At 38.6% G+C, this 18500-nt stretch overlaps 1 protein-coding gene across 1 annotated transcript in view; it reads right to left on the bottom strand.

Annotated features, from left to right (window-relative positions):
- vstm2a (V-set and transmembrane domain containing 2A) overlaps positions 1-18500 on the bottom strand; it is a 97188-nt gene that overhangs the window by 19198 nt on the left and 59490 nt on the right. The window contains exon 3 of the mRNA XM_040047086.1: positions 2165-2215. Within this exon, the coding sequence (XP_039903020.1) occupies positions 2165-2215 (51 nt within the window). The remainder of the gene's footprint in view (positions 1-2164; positions 2216-18500) is intronic.

Here is an 18500-nt window from a genome sequence, read left to right as displayed (position 1 = left end):
AAAAATAAAATCACAAATTCAGTGTCATTTACTCTAATAAACTGTACTTTTTTTGTATAGTTTATTTTTGTACCCATACTGTCAAACAAACTGATTTGTTTGACAGTACGCTTTATTTCACGACCATCCATTTTCCTAAGGTTGATGGTAAATAATTAAGCGCCAAGGACGAAAACATCTGTCAAGTCTACGAACCACTCTAAAACCCACAAATGTGCATTTGTTAATAAGGGGTGAAGGAGTGATTCTGTACGGCTCTGAGAGCAGGGCAGCAAAGTCAGCCAAGCGCGTTAATCACGGCAGTTCAACTAGTCGTATGGGTGGCACACATGACAGGCAGATTCTTGCTCGGCTCATTTCACAACCCTCTTTCTCCTTATACTGACGTATAATTTTTATATACTTTTAAAGGACAGACATATCGCTATGTTCTCTCAATCAAGACAAAAAAGCACTTCAGATTAGGATTAAGGTAAAAGCTTTTTTCTTGGTTAAATATTGAAAACGTCAGTATACTGTGGTCCATGTTTCAATTCATGGTTAACATGGACGAGTACACACACTTTCGGTATGAACATTTTGTGATTTTGCAGACTGAGTTTAATGAAAAACGTTTTTATGTTGATGAAAAACAATTTTGGTGGCGTCTAAGAGAAGCGGTTTTATATGCTGGTAAAAGCGCAGAGTCAAGAGCTTTGTGCAGGCACATGTACATTTTCCATCTTCTGATTCAGATGACATTATCACAAAGAAAAAAAAACCACTGTCAAGTTCATTATGGGACTGGACATCATTTGCATAGATGGGATAGAGTATGTTTCTTTGTTGGCTTCAGGGAGCACTTCACAATGGAAAATAGCCTCTGGGAAAAAAATGACATTTTTACTTCAGTGCTAACAAAAAGGTAAATCAAAGACTAAATGCCATCCCTACAACCAAGAGTCAGAAACACTGAATCTGTTCTGAAAGCACTGCAACAGAAAAAAGAACAACACTGCTACATGTGTTGCTACATTTCTATGCTTCAGTCCCAGTACAGGGATGAACAGGATGGTATCGCTGTTTTTGTGTTGCTGTTTTATTTTAAGAATGACACAAACTCAGTCTTATGCTACAATCAGCTTAATTGGGTATTTTAGAAATGTTATTGTGGCAGTTTTGCTTCAGAAGCTGTGCCTGCTCTAAATATTAACAATCAAAATTGTCGGCCATGACACCTTTTCACAGGACGCAAATGTATACTTGCATGCAGTCAGCAGACATTAACAAAACTTCAAATATACTTACTAATACTGACACTGTATGGGGAAACATAACATGTTCGGGTCACAGATTCTCTGTGTAGTTATACTGGCTCAACCTTCTTGTTTGAGACTTTTTTTGTATTTCAAGAAGTTGAAAAATATTTGAAGAACACACTGAGGCGCTTCCCATTATTCCAGTTCTCAATTTGAGACTCATAATTTGAGTACCTTTTTCTCTGATTGGCTGCTTCTTAAACAGGACACTTGGATGCCTGAGCTTTTGACTCACTTTCACATAAAATGACCCCATAATTTGACACTTTGACAACTTCTACCATAAGTATTAACCACTACACATAAGAGCACACACATACTTCAGAGTATGTATATGACAGAATGTAAGAAGAGGCATAATAAGTTCCCTTTAATAATAACACATTAATTACTGAAATGTAAGAATATTTAAATACTCGTCTTCTGCTAGAAGACTGTCATACAGGCAAGGACCGTGTATAACACAGAAAATCACTGACCCAATTTCTAAGAAACCAGCATCTACAAACTTCGCTTGATCGTAAATCTGTCACTTTCCATTACACATGCCTGCCTGAGTGTCTGAGGGCTCCAATGAGGTCATTTAGAGGAAGGCTGTGTGGTGCACTGGGCACAGAAGGCGCATACAGAGTGTCAGGAAAAGGGGCGGAATAGTTGGTGGAGCATGAGCGCGGGGAGGGAACCACTTTGACAGTAATAATACACTGCCACTGATTTCACTGATTAGCTCCTTTCTCTGGTTGAAGGTGTATTATTCGAGAAAATCAGCTGCTGTTGTGTTTGCTCGGAATGAAACACTGCCAACTTTGGTCACGACGGCACATGGCCGAGAAGCAATGGCCTACGTGATGTGTTCTTGTACTTACACTTATTTTCGTCCCCTCGTCATCAGGATCGGGCTCTTGTATCATCTCCATCTGGAAATGTAGAGAAAGAGAAAGGGAGCATGAGAAAAGTATAGAAACCTGCCACTTTCAGGACATGTTTAGAGATACATTTTATGCGAGTCCAGTGTCAGAAACCCTAAAACCAACTCTGACAGTCCTACGACAACCTTGAGAGACGGCATGATCTATGCACCGAAGGCTATAAATCTTTCAAAACCACATCAACACACAGCGTACGGACTGAGTGACTGCATCGCTACTGTTCTGTCTTTAAAAGTAAATGCCACTCTTGCCACTGTTTCTGATTTATTTTTAGATTTTCTGAGTGCTTCTGTGGAGAAATTAAAGACAGCTTCCAGATGCTGCTGTGAATTTAGTGGGAAAAGAAAACAAAAGCGGTTCAAACGAGGATGCTGTGTAACAAATGAACAGCTTCCTGAGACAAATCACACCTCAAAACCTCTATCAGCTTCTGCAGTGAAAAGTAATACCGCCTAGGAAAACTTATGACGAATAATAAAATGTCAGACAGCCGAGAATAACTTTTCACAATGGCACAAAAAACAGTGAACAGCAGTGTGGCTCCTGGGCTTACAAAATGCCTCTGTTTGAGCATAATTCTAGCATGGTGGCAAGCACTAAGCCTACAGCCTACATCATGGACTGAGCATTGATTTTAGAGGCTATAATTTATTTATCCCACATCGGATGCCAAATGGATGTGTGCCTGGAAAAAAAAAAAAGCAAATAAAAAAAGAAAAGCCTGCTGACTACAAAGCTGAGGAGGAGCAAGAGCTGCACAATACAGAAGGAGATTCTCCAGAGGACATAGAAGCTATTGGCTCCACGGTTCAGACAAAAAATGAAGGGCAGGAGGAGTGAGGGATAAGATGGCTACTTATAAGCATTTGCTGCAGAGAGCGTTCCTTCAAGTGCTGTAATTACCTCAGAGGAACCAGGGCGCTTTTCTCTAGAGGATGTGCAGTAGACAGGTGATTAATGAGAAGAATTAGGAGCCATAGCTTTCTCTGCCTGCATGTATGCACGGCTCCTACATTGTGACTTCACAGATAGACTTGGCATGCTCTATTGTAACAAGAAGATGTCTTTAACGACGAGGCACGATTAATTGTCCTCAGCCTCAATGTTGGGACTGGTTCAAGTCATCAATTTCAGCCCCTGCTTTTTACAAACCACTATAACGGTGGTTATATGGGCTGCGTGTGCAGTCTATATATGTCACCTGAGGAAGATCAAGTCAGACTGTGAGCAGAAGAAAAAGGCTCTGCTCTGCTGTACCAGGGAGGCTGCTGTGTTCAGGAAACATGGTGGATGAAGAATGATTTAATGACTTCTCCAATATTTGATCGTGGAATCTCCTGTAGGGATAATCAACTCACAGTTGAATTCTGTAACTATGTAATGTAAAATCACTTCTTCCTTGTTTTAATTTGTATCCCTTGTTGGGGATATCCATATTCTCATTGTTCCGCTTTCTAGAATTATTACTTAATGTCCAATATTAGCTACCAGCCTAACCACTCGTCAGCAAATTTCCATGTCCTGTCTGTCTTGTCTCAGCCCTGTTTTTGATCATTCTGCCTATGTCATCCACTCACCTCCCGCCTGCCAACTCTGTTCAAAATTCCTTCCTTCTCTTTGTCTCATCTCCCCAAACTCTTACGCTCCATTTTGCTTATTTCCCAGACATCTCGCAACACACAGCAGCAGAGCATTAAGGTTTTTAAAATGTGAAGGTGTATTTGTTTGTAGACGTGCACATGGATTATCCTTTGTTATCAAAGGCAGTAGTATGTATTTTATCAGGAGGTATATTTGTGTCTACACCAGTATACCCAGTTCTAGCCCACTTCTAAAAAAAAGAGATGGTGTGTAAAATGTAAACCAAAATAGAATGCAATGATTTTTCAGTTCTCATAAATTCATATTTTATTCATAATAGAGCACACAAAACATCAAACAGAGGCACCAATTTAAGAAAAAAAAACGTTTTGAATTTGATGGCAGAAAAAGAACATCTTACTGCAGCACAGTTAATCAGAAGTAACGATCATTAGAAAAACACAATGAACTGTGCCATCCAGAAATGCAGGTTAAAGCTGAAGCATCCACATGTGATGCAGCTCTCGTCTCTGGGACAAAGCTCAGTTAACAGGACCTGAGATGGTGGAAAACTGTTCTGTTGCTGAACACGTGAACACTGCATCCTTCAAACTAATAAGTACAGTGATCACCCAACTTTTTATCAGGGGTTCGTTTAAGACTCTGCGTCTCTGATAGTGTGGCACTATGGAATTGGCAACTTGCACATCGGGAAACGTATCAGTGCTGAAAGACTAGCTTTAATTAATTTCAAATAAACATGGGCTTTTAGCTCAGCCATCTCTGCATAAAAAATTATGTCACAAAGTGTGGACATAAAATGATTGCTATGAAATTTTAGCTTCATATACTTCAAATAATTTTAAGAGGTTTCAAGCCATTTTTCACACACTGAAACCTGAAGCAGTGTTTAAACATGAATATCTCAAAAACTATTAAAGATAAAACCTGGAAATTTTCACTGGCCTTTCTTATGATCAAAATTAAAATATGTGAAATATGGGGGCCAGTAGATTAAAAATGTCTGATAACTGGCTACTTAAAATATGAAAAAGTCCAGCACTCCTGCAAAGTCCCATATTTGAGCACACACTAATAATAACACCACTTGCTTCTAGCAGAGCTATGTTTATAAAGTGACTTTTGACCTTTACACAGTTCTAAAAAAATGTTTACAATGCATTTCATATTCACCTGTTCTCATACACAGTAGATAAATCATGGCATGTTGTTACCAGCCATCCAGAGACACTTGAAATTCACAGCCGAGGACACTCTGGCATGTGGCAGGGCCCAGAAAATTGAGTTTTCAAACACAAGCTAAATGTAAAATTTTAACTCAAGCCACAGTCTTTTTTGAAACCTCACCTCTTTTGGTGCTCAGCTCTTTTTTGTTTAAACCAAACCAAACAGAAGCGATGGAACGAAAAATGAAAGGATAAACATTCACACAGCGTCTTGTGCGGCTTTTCTTCTGATGGTTTCTAAAGTTAAAGCTAATAAACTGTTCCTGACTGCCTTCATTCCTCTTGCCTCATTTGAACTGTTAAACATCCACACACAGTATAATCATCAGATATAAATTAGCAATAAGTCTGACAGTGTGATCAGTCTTATCCTCTGTAAATAGGAAAGCCACAGATTAGGATGAGTAGATTTTGACAACTGTAAGGTTTTTACCCAGGCGCAGGAGTTGAAAAGACATACTATATGAAACATTTTCTTTTGGAGCTCAAGCTTTGCAGCACTGACATTAGGAAGACCTAAAAATTAGTATCTTTATCATCATTTGCAATATTCTGTTCTGATTGATCAAAGCTTTCTGCAATAACATCTTTAACTACTGATAATGAAGTCTATGAAATCAGCCTACTTCAATTTTTTGATTTTGACATTATCTTTATCAATCTTTATTCTTCTTTGGCTAACTGAGGAAAACCACTAAGGGTGAAGCGCTTTATAATCCAAATTAACTGTGAATTTACACATACTGAACAGTTCTTTAAATTTCATATTTTTCCCAATAAGATAAGAAACTATGCAGCTGTTTTCCCAGGCAAAGCCCACATATAACACAATCATGGTAAAATACGTTACACACCTGCATGCTAGCAAAATTAGCTTCAGCTTTCAAGGCAACAGCTAAAGTTACCTATTAAATAGCCACAGAACTGAGTCAACAATTTAATCATGGTTCTGAATAGAGCTTTACATAAGGTTCCTTCTGTTCACATTATAACCTTCTTCTTCAGGTGTTGTCAATCAGTAGTTCAATGGTGACATTATAATTTGAGTCTATCCACAGTTAATTCTGTGTAGTCTCATCTTATCTTAAGTGCAGAGTCTTAGAGTCTCCCTGTTTGCTGGCAGACAGTGTTTGGGTTCGCCTTATCGCTCTCTGGTGATGATCTATTGAAAGCACTCCCTTGCTTGTGGATGTAAGAGGTCAACAGCATGTGTGACAAGCCACAACAGACTGAATGCTCAATTTCTGATCAGAAGCCACCATATGCCTTACAGCCATACTACTCTGAGCACGCCTATATGTCAGATCTTGGAAACCAAGGTTGGGGCTCTTTACTGCCTGAATGGGAGGTTGTTTGAGACTACAAGGTTTTTACACAGCTTTTCCAAACATCCGAGTTTTATATCTACATTACTGTACTTTGCACACAGAAACAAAGTTATTTACCCAAAACCAAACACTACCAAGGTCAAACTTATGAGCCCTTCTGAGGCTAATAGTCAATGGTGAACCCTTTTTGCTTCATTCTTCAGTCAGTTATTGTAATTTTAAAGGGTTTCACAGGTCTGCTGAGCAGTTCCACCCATAGTCCTTTGGTGAATCTCCCAAACTCCAAATTTGATGGGTCTTTGGTATTAATCTGCACCTTCAGTTCACAGAAAGTAAACTGAGGCCGCTCGGTAACAATCACTTTGGTCTTCTAGAGGTAGTTCTTTACCAGTTATTCACATCCTCTCTCTTCCAAGCTTGTTCTGTACTCTGTGGCATTCTTTGAATTTATCAGTGATACTCATCACTTCAGTTCTTGACACTTGGAAATGCTGTGATAACTTTGTGTATCCATCTCCTTCTTAGTGCAAAACAACGATTCTTTTTTTCTCATGTCTAAACTGATTTGTCTGGTTTTGGCATGATGTTTTGTCACTTGACATGTCAAACCCTTGCCAACGTTTTAAATTGAAAGTTAACTCACAGTTTTAACTTGACTTTACAAGCTTGAAGTATTACACAGTGAAAGCACAATTATACAGCAGGGGTTTCTGCTATGGCTAAATTAAAAAAGGCCAGTATTTCAGAGGACTAATAATACTGAACCATGTCATTTCTCTATTTTTAAAATAATTCTGTTATTGTTATGCTAAGAAAACTAGTATGTTTAGAAATATTATGTGGAAAATCGCTTGCAAATGGAGACATTTTGACAAAAACTTAAAATTTCATAGTTAGCCTAATAATTTTGTCCTCATCTGTACATGAGTCAGTCTAGCTTGATTGGTAATACCAGTTCTTACAGACACCTTTCCCTCCACACTGAACTATGTAAAATTAAATAAATAATTTAAAAAGGATTTCAGATTTTGTGTTCTTGGCACATTGAGATATGATGAATAGCACCTTAATGTCTGCAGTTTCAATAATGTGCAAACAGCCACTTTAAACAGATATGTAAAAAAACGCTGTTATATGGCACTGACAAACATTGTGACTATTATATATATATATATATATATATATATATATCACTAATGGTTATTTTGGCTTTCACTGCTACTTCTTGCAGAATACAAGGACTTCCCATGGTCTCTGTTATTGTAAATATGAGCTCATATATTATATTTATGTAGAACCAATAATGCATTTCAAAGGATTCTTTTTTTTTTAAATGTACAAAAACACTTTGAACAAAGCCACAGATGTGAACATGTACTGCTACATAATTTCATCAGGATTAGAGAATTGCATGCATGTTTGGCTTTATATAAACTGTGTAACATCGTAACAAGACAGCATCACAATCCAAAGACTGATCACAGAAAACAGAACCATCTTCTTTGACTTTGTTTGGGAGAATAAAAGAAATGACAAAAATCTTTTTATGCATCTTTTTTTATTTGTTTTCAGGACAATACATCTCTGCACTGACTCTTGGTCAACTGAATGTGCTGTCCTTGTTCACATATTAAGAAAAATCTATGTCTGGGTTCACCCCATCTTTCAGATATTTTGAAATATTTTTTCCAAACTGACTTACTTTATGAGCGTGAACCCATTAGTCACCCAGTGCTGTACAAGTGCAATTAAGTAATTGTGACATAATTAATATCCAATATCAATTCAGAATCCCTGCATTTATCACCTGCTGTAAAAAGACATTTGTCTGGCACTAAGATGTTGCTGTGCATGTCAAATAAAAGGGAAACCTTTCAAAGAGATTAACTATCTGTGCTGCCTTTAACTGTTTCAACTTATCTGAATGTCTACCTGACAGATGTTCTCTGAAGTAAGTTTCCAGCCTGACAGCAATGCAAAAGTTTTCCCTGACACTGTCGGGATAAACCTCAATTATTTTCCCATTTATATTTCATTTCTTTCACATGGGTGCCTTCTGAGCCAAAGCCGCGGTCATTCACGAGTATCTCAATTTCAATCGCTTGTCTTTTTATTGCAAAACCCTTCCACCATGACACTCTGCCATTCTTCATGCAAATCTCAAATTGACTTCTTGTAAAATGTGCTCTGCAATTATTGTGCATCAAAGAAGCTTCATTGACTTTTTGAAACTAAATTAATGTCACATGAAGAAAAATGGTCATCATTTAAAGCGAAATACAGACTAGCCCACCCATCGCTGCGGCTGTGATTGCATTGCACCTCTTACTATGATGGGACAATATCTCATTTTAGAGCCCTGACCCTGCATGATAGACATGCACCCGCAAAGAAAACATATTCAGGCAACAAAATATTAAATGAGTTTACCCAGCAATCATAAGCTTTACAAACACAAACAATCTAAGAAGGTTAAACTCAGGTCGTGGACTTCATATGACATATTAGACCCTTTAATCTCAGGCTATACCACATGCTGTGGGGAAAAGCCTCTCATAACAGTTTGCAATTTATAACCACAGCTTAGAAGTAGTATTGAAATACACAGAAAAATAGCCCTAAACTGATCTTTATATATGACATTAAAGTACAACATATCACCTAAATGCTTCTGTGATGTATATCCAGTCACTCTTATGAGTAAAGCCACTTTTCTTAATCAGCAGGGAATGTCACTCTTACGAAGTCATTATGCTAATAATTACCTCATAATTACTTCAAGACTGTTCAAAACTAGTTAAACTTCATGTAAAACAACAGCTCTCCCCACCTGAAAAAGTAGTCAAGTATGCTGTTGGTGCAAGCTGAACTACAGTCCCATTTTAAAGTTAAGCAACATTTAGCAGCCTTGTTATCAAATGTGCACTGGTGATAAGTTCTGAATAGGCAGAACTTGTCACCACTGTAAGTGAAAATCAACAAAAAGTGAAACTAAATATGTGAAAGCATCTGTACATGCTAGCTCTCTGACATACCTAGCCTTAGCTAAATCGACACAGTGTGTGTGCTGTTGGTGCTTTTTGCACTTTTATTGGATTATGTAATAAATAATTTGTGGTATAGCTATTCCAAATAAGTCATGCTTCAATTTTGCTATGTATAATTCTAGTATTTTGTTTTTTTCTGGGATGGATGTTGTGTGAGCTCAAAAGCACCTTTACAGTTTATTGATGCAGCTTACGAACTTCATTTTTCCTGCTTGCTTCTTCATCAGCAGACATTGTAAAAATGGTAAATAAATATTAATATAGCATTTTTTTTTTTGTCACAAAGCATTTTCACAACACAAGCTGCATTCAAGACATTTTACTTTTACACCAGTGGATGCATCAGTACACATGTGGACTGGACTAGTAGGGACCCGATCTACTTTCGAGCCACAGCTTCACTACTGCATACAACTGACTTCTTCCGACGCCTACGCGAACACCTTTAACGATCCCTTATGTGTCAGGAGTATTGGAACAACTGAGGTTGAAGCTCACTAAACACTGTGACTCTGTGGCTTTTCAACCCCAAAACATGCTACATCAAAGATTGGTCCACACTAATGATTGGGTCCCTGCCACAAACACAGTAATATAGTGTATATGGAAGTGCTAAGGTGACTGCTGTGAATTATACATCAGATAAAACATCCTCTGACTAAGTGGATGGCACAACACAGAAGAGTTACCTCACCAGTCCAGGACTGTGCGTCTACAGTCCCGTGGCCACACTAACAGTGATGAGGATACACAAATCCTGGACAGGAAGCAACACTGGTTTGAGCGAGGAATCACGTAATTTACTTGGAAGAGGAATATCTGAACTGTGTAAGGGTCCAAAGGATATATTGTTCACCATAATACTGTAACTGGAGCCACAGCACAACTCTCTGTGAATAGTCTTCATGGCTATTGATCAACAGTGATGATAATTTGTACATCAATGATCATTAAATGATTATAAAACCGACCTCACAGCATTCAACATGCAAATGTAGTCTTTATAACGTCAAGGAAACCTGCAGTGGATTAGTGACACAAAGCATTTCACCCATGGAAAACACGACATTCAGATGAACCAAATCAACTCTCTGGCATCTGAGCAATATTCCCACCAAGGTAGGACTGAAAATCCGTAAGATACAATGACACATCCATTGTGTCATTGTATCTTACATGCCTGTCTTTTTGCTGTTTTGTGCTAATCACAAGTGCCTTGCAAAGTGACTAGTGGTCGACTGTATGTAAAATAAATAGGGGTGCATATGACTCATAAGCTCAGCATTTCTGATCTATCGATTGGTGTCAGCAATAAGCACATTTTGCCTTCCTTCCTGGAAGAAGATACGATGATCTGGATTTGATTTATCTGGTCTTTTGTACATCTGTAAATACTGCCCCCCTCCCAAAAAACAAACAAAAAATATATAATGATGGAAGAATTCTCAAACATGTTTGCTGTATTTCGAATACCCTCATACTTTAAAAGCTATAATAACACTCTCTGACTGAGTTCGATTCATTCTGTTTGTGTTAAATGTGTCTTTTGTAATATGACTGACTAAATGTGCACAATGTGACATAATGTCAGGGTATTTCCTATGCTGCACCACTGGAGAAGGATAGAAAATGTATCAAAGACCCGAAAGAGCAAGGCTTTCTTTGTAGAGCCGCCATTTGCACTGACGTTCAATAATGATACAGGGAGAAATCCATCATGGACTGGAGATGATAGAAAAGTCTCTTCAATGACAGCGACAGGAAATACACAAGCATTCAATGGAGCAACATGAGGATATGTTTTGTGTAACACAAACAGAATTCACACTTTGGAACTAACAATATGCCCGTGCACTAGGGCTGTTCGATATAACGATATATATCGGGATATGAGATTTTGGTCATATTGCACAGCCCTACCTTGCACCTACTGTTTTTGAAAGCAATGACTTCTTGGCTTTTCTCTAAAGGCTGTTGATGAGGGATGCAGGGCATCTCAACTGAAGTAGATGCGACAACCTCTAAAGCATCGCACAACAAAAAATGATGTTTAACAGTGTAAGATTGTAAGTAACATGTCTGGGGTTGTACGTTTTCAAAATGCAGCTCAGCGTAAGAATATAGTAAAGGGCTTTTTGACTCAATGATTCTTTTTCTTTTTGTCGCTTTAAAGAGATAGTAACTAACAAGACAAGCAGACTTGCTACAGAAATAGAGATAAACTAAAGACACGAATGGACCCAAATCTGCACATCACATTACAAATCTCCAAACTCAAGCTTGAACCGCAAGGCATGTGATTGTCTTGAAAGTAAGTGCCTGTCTAAAAATACAATTCATCTGACAAAAGGATAAAAAGGAGTCTTGAATATGTATGACACCTTGTGATCATTGTGTTGGATGGATTAGATGACATCGTTTGTATAACTGAATTCACACAGAAAACGTTGTGTAAAAAGTTGAACACATGATCATTTGTTTACAATGCATTTGGACTTTTTCAAACTCAGCAAAGAGACGTGTTGTAGTAGGTATGATCGGATTTCTGGCATCTGAATAGTCATTAAAAAACCTATATATTTCTTATTTTTGCTTGAAGAGACCATCCCTGTAGCTACAGTCTCCATGTACAACGTAACATTTCATTCCTACAAAATGTTGGTAAGATATATCTGAAGTAAGTTCTTTATAAAGATTTATATTTTTCAGGGGGGAGTAATGTTTAAAACATAACACAGATTATATTATATTATGATATTTCACATAAAACGTAAATAGCAATGACCTGAACCACTGGGTAAACTCCATCTGCTGAAGAAGATTGCACAAATACAGTACAACAGCTTAGCAATTGTATCACACAAAGTACGAATGTGGTTCTAATTTTAACTGCAAGTTCAGTTCCCTGAATTGGCATGTTCGGAGTTTCCTCTAGGTGCTGTGCTTTCCTCCCACAGACATACATGTTAGGTTAACTAGTCATTGTAGCTTGGTCACTGATGCAAAGGATGGATGTCATATTTAATGCTTCAAGATTAAAATGAGAAAGCCTTGAATTCTTCTCTTGACACCTCTGTCTTCTTGACATTTGTCTTGACCCTTGTCCCATCCGGAGCTCATTTCGTTTGAACACGCTCCATCATTCTCGTGCTCTGAATGAAGAAAGGATCTGATTCATGGATCCAGCACAGCTATTTCCTTATTTAAAGTAACCTTTGTGTATGTGTTCAGCTCTAGAACTGTTGTCATGAAGCCCCTTCCAGTATGAGGGAAATGATCCTCTGCACCAAATCTGTGACTTAGGTGCTGCGATGATCATTTTATTTTGAAAGCAAGCGAACGACTTAAAGACTGTCTTTGTATTTATCATCTGCATTCACACAATATATTTATTTATTTCCGACTTCGACCATGTAGCAGGATAACACTGTTAAAAACAAATTGTTTGAAGATTACCTTAGAGCTTAAGCCGCATAAACACTGGAAGTCATTCAATTCAATTCAGAGCATAGAGAGGGAAGGATATTTGGTGACTACGGGTGAAATACCTGCTGGCAAAGTGGATGGACCCGCGATAAGGTTTCAGGTGAGCGAAGACCATTCATTGACCTTTGACCTATCACTTCGTCTTTGTCTATTATTCCTGTATTTTTGCTTTTTTTATTTCTTGATCTTTGACCAACCAGTCAAGAATTTCCTTCATCCATCATGTGTTCTTTTAATGCATCATCGTGGCTTAAAGAGTTGGCAGTTTGTCTTGTAAATGGAAGGTTGCCGGTTCGAGCCCCGGCTCGGACAGTCTCGGTCGTTGTGTCCTTGGGCAAGACACTTCACCTACTGGTGATGACCAGAGGGGCCGATGGTGCGATATGGCAGCCTTGCTCCTGTCAGTCTGCCCCAGGGCATCTGTGGCTACAACTGTAGCTGCCTCCACCAGTGTGTGAATGTGAGAGTGAATGAATAGTGGAATTGTAAAGCGCTTTGAGTGCCTAGAAAAGTGCTATATAAATACAATCCATTATTATTATCATCATCAAATCTCACGTCATATTATTAATATATTTCAGCCCAGCACTATCACAGCTCTGAACACACACTAAGGCACTTTACACACATAATGAGTAGTAATCCATTTCAAATTGTGTTTTCTTTGTTACTTTGGTATATGCCATATTCATTACTTAAATACATGTATTTAGTTTGATGCTATTTTTTTTACTTCACCGCATTTATTTAGATTTCTGATTAGATTTTTTTGTTTGGTCATATTTTATTCTCTTGTATTGAGCTGCACAGCATTCTACATGATTAAAGTTTTTTTTTATCATATGTTTGTTTGATTTAACTGATCTAACAAAAATAAGCGGTAATTAAAAACTACTTCTTCAGCTTTGTGCTCATGATGACAGATGGTTGAGAAACCATCAAAGGGTTCATGGCGAGTGAATGTTTCCTCGATTCTGAAGCTTTAGTATACAGAGAGATTTATGTTTGCTACACGTGTTCTGTCATTGAAAACCTGAACCTCCATAATCTCTTCAAAATAACAAGGACACCTTTCATGTAAAATAGCTTGAAAGTATAGAGGTTGTATTTAGTTTGTGTTTTCTTCAGTTCAAAATCATCTGGCAGTTTCTTTTTAAACACTTTCAGTTCAGCCAGAATCTCACACGTTTGTTTAACCACTTTAAAATAAGATTGTTCATCTTGTTAAATACATATCAACAAAACCTCAGGGCAATGCAATAGAGAAATGAACGCTGCATGTGTAAGGCCCTTACAAACTGACGGTGTATTGATACTCAATGACATATCTCCAATTATGATGGATGTGTTTGTTTGTTCTCTTCAAGATGCATTACAGCCAGGACAACTTAATCATATCTGATAATGAGTTTTGAATGTTGCACGCATTTCCAATCCAATGTCTCCTCTAGCCGCGGCCCTCGGGAGCAATATGGCTCCTCGTGAAGAACAAAGTGAGGCCACAGTGGGTGTAAAATACATAAAGCACAGTAGTGCACCCTATAAAGTGTTTCCTAATTACAAAGCTCACTGACTCCCACTTGAAGATGTTTTGGTTCTAAGCTTAGTTGTTAACTCTAATTACATCCCACAGCTGACAGGGGTCCCATTCAGATGCAAACACTAATCCCCTTCACGGTCCATTGGTTTATGACAAGAGCTATGTTAATAACATGTAAAGTCTGCAATTGTGCGTGTAGAAAACATGAAAGTGCTCAAATTGTCTACAATTTTTCGATTACTTTATCCAATGAAGGAAGGAACTGTAGAACTGTAAAATAGTTTCAAAGCACAAATACAGCATAAAAAAGATTTACACTATGCTTCACTAAGCTGAAATTAAAAGTGTCACTGCAGCGACATGCTTTACTATCATCGCTTTCAGCTCTCTTCATGACTTTTGTCACAACTATTGGAATAAGGACACAGTTCCTGTGTACAACATCCATCCATTCGCTTCCGCTTATCCTTTCCAGGGTCGCGGGGGGCGCTGGAGCCTATCCCAGCTGTCATAGGGCGAGAGGCGGGGTACACCCTGGACAGGTCGCCAGTCTGTCGCAGGGCCAACACACAGGGACAGACAACCATTCGCACTCACATTCACTCGCACATTCACACATAGTGGCAATTTGGATTATCTAATTAACCTATCCCCACAAGTTGCATGTCTTTGGACGGTGGGAGGAAGCCGGAGTACCCAGAGGGAACCCACGCAAACACAGGGAGAACATGCAAACTCCACACAGAAAGACCCCGGCCTGATGGTGGAATTGAACTCAGGACCTTCTTGCTGTGCGGCAACAGTGCTAACCACCGTGCCACTATGAGCATGAGCTGCCTTTTTAAGGTCGTGCCACAGCATCGCAATCAGAATCAGGTCAGAACTTTGAGTTGGCCACTCCAGAGTCCTCATTTTGTTTTCATTAAGCCATTCAGAGGTGGACTTGGTGATGTGGTTTGGATCGTTGTCCTGTTACAGAACCCAAGTGCGTTTCAGCTTGAGGTCACGAACAGATGGCCAGACAGGTATATGGTATTGTAATTGTTTTAATTAATATAATTACCCTAAAAATAACAATTTCCAACAAAAATATTTATATAATTCATGTAAGCGTAACCTTTTGGACTAAAGTGGTTGAAGAGTAGGAATTCCGTTTTTACATCTATGTTATTGTCCTGTAAATGCAATCTGAAACTGTTTTACTGTAGTCATACGGTCCCATTTGCTTTTCTGCCTGTGTATAACATATGCTTTAGTTTTCTTCTTCTTATTGTTTTATGACGTTTTCCTCCACTTTTTTATTTGATGTAAATAATTTGGCTTATTTATTTTTGCATATTTTATTCTAGTTTATGATAGTTCATCTTTCCTAACCTGCTTTATCCAGCAATACTTTAACATGTTCTTTGTCTGTTTGTCTCTTTTGAAAATTAAAATAGTACAAGACTGAAAGCGATGAGGTGCTGTTTGCTCATCCCAAACTGCATTCTTTCATTATCCACATGGTAACAATCACACAATAACAGGTCAAAAATATATTAATAAATAATGGCTCAGTGGTCTGTGCCGCTTTTAGCATTGAATGTGCATGCATTAAGTAGTCTGGCCCCCATACTGCTAACACAGAGGTAGGCAACTCCAGGCCTCGAGTGCCGGTGTCCTGGAGGTTTTAGATGTGTCCATGATCCATCACAGCTGATTTAAAGGGCTAAATGACTCCTCAGCATTTCTTGAAGTTCTCCAGAGGCCTGGTAATGAACTAATCATTTGATTCAGGTGTGTTAACCCAGGGTGCGATCTAAAACCTGCAGGACACCGGCACTCGAGGCCTGGAGTTGCCTACCCCTGTAAAGCACGGGGAAGTCGCATCACCAGCTCAATGTTTAAAATACAGAGCTTGAAACATCTGGACCCTGATGAGGGGTTTGCAGCATGTTATTTACCCTTCTGCTCACACAAACTGCTTGCTTCCCTTCATTGTATAGTGCCTGATAAAAACAATTAAAAGTCAGTCATATTAACAGTCAGAAAAAAGGCAGAAACATTAAATATGTTTGTTCTCTTTTTCAAAAACGGTTGCAAAGGTGCTTCATACAAACTCGTGCAGTGATTACTTGGGGAGTAAACAGATATGTAGGCATAAAGACCTGTGATGTGCAATGGCTGAAGATCAGCTGCCAGCTGAATAATGCATATATTAGACTTATATAATGACACTTATGCGCAAGCTCAATACGGAAGATCGGTAATCACTCCTCTGGCTGCGTTCCTGGGTGTTTGACTCTTGTCTGTTCTTTACATCACTTCCACTGTCCAACACTGTCAAACTAAGTTCTGACATCATTGCTCTAGTCCAGTAATCTTCTCGCCCAACTTCTCCAAGTGAATCAGCCTTCACTTTGCAACTTTAAATCTCTGCGCTCTTCTGTCATTCTCCCTCTTACACTGTTATTTGTGCAACCCACCCTTCTCTTCATCTTCACCTAAACCTGGTATCTCTGGATTGAGGCGTCTTCATCTTCACCACCAGATTACGATTGCTAATCACCAATGCTTTGGACAGAGGTAGGACCATTCCAACCTGTCTCACTGAAATGTCAGATGTCTGGACTTGTGCTAACTCACATCTGATCTGAGGGTCTTGACATGTTTCTTTCTGAAACATCGCAAGACCTGGCATGTTGACTTGCTTCAAACTGTGGGTAACTGCAAGCAAAACCTTTTTCAGATTTTTTTTTTTGTTCACCAGGGTAAAGTCTCTCTTACAGACAACACAGCGGTCTGAGATGAAAAGGTCAAAGATATATCCAAACAGGTTAAACTCTCGTGGCCTTGACCTTGTTGGTGCCTTGTACATGTCTACCACCATGCCAGAAAGATCAGTATCTCCTATTTGTTACATGGAGGCATGAATGAGTGGTGGGCACAGAACATTTATTATGATGTGCATGTATATGCTCCATTGTTTAACAGTCAGGCATGATTCCACAGGCATTAAATGGAGCATACTAATATATGCCAGTTAGTAATGTCTCGCTGTCCGATCCTATTGTGTCAACTCTCCTTGAAACTCCCATTTAGTTATGTTTCTTACCTTCTGATAGTTACTTGACGTTTGTATCTTGTGTTTAGCATTCCTTTCCCCTCCTCTCACAATGTCTTTGATAATTGTCACCTGTGTTTTGTTTCCCACAGCTCTGTCCACTTCCCCAGTTGCGCTCCTGTGTATTTATAGTGCTGTCTTCCCGTCAGTCTCTGTTTTGGCATCGGTTAATGTTCCTTGTGATCTTGCTGCCAGTTTGGAATTACTTTGTTGTTTGTGCTCATGGGCTGTTTTTTACTCTGGACTTCTCATTGACCATAATAAAGGGATCTTTTGTATTGACCTCTGTCTTACTTTCAATCTGCATTTCAGGTCCACATTTTGCATTTCACGTCATTTCTTAAAACTACTGGCTGTCATATGATGGAGAGTTCTTTTTATTGGGTGCATATAGTTGCATATATACACTGGTGCACAAATGCTAACCAGTTAAACACTACTCATGGTGTGATGCAAAGAAAAAACGACTTTGCAATTGACACTCCTAACTAACCTCTATACAGCTGAGAATGACAAGTTGTCATAAGCGTTGTAGATATTTGTTCAAAAATCAAAGTAATGGGCTACTTTTAAACAAACGAAGATGCTAGATGAAATATTTGTTGCAATAAATTAAGTAGTCATAGAAAAACAAATGTCAACTATAAGGAGATCACTAAAGGGGGTAATCAGAGAAGCTTGAGTGAATGTACCAAAATTTATTGCCAATCCATCCAATAGCTGTCACATCATTTCACTAAAAGCTAAAAATGTCAACTTTCTGTCATGCAAGATGATCATCAAAGCCCACACTTGCTCTATCCTCGGGGGACCAATAATGTCTGCAGACATTTTCATGGAAGTCCAGATATCTGGGCATCGCTTAAACATAACGAGATGCAAAATGTGCATGACATGGTGACCATTTTATAACTGTCTGCACATCTACATGTAGATTCGGG

The sequence above is a fragment of the Simochromis diagramma genome, unplaced genomic scaffold (genome assembly GCF_900408965.1).
Source record: "Simochromis diagramma unplaced genomic scaffold, fSimDia1.1 OVJJ01000715.1, whole genome shotgun sequence".
NCBI lineage: Eukaryota > Metazoa > Chordata > Actinopteri > Cichliformes > Cichlidae > Simochromis > Simochromis diagramma.
The sequence above is the reverse complement of the archived record's forward strand: the minus strand, read 5'-3'. Positions and strand labels throughout refer to the sequence as shown.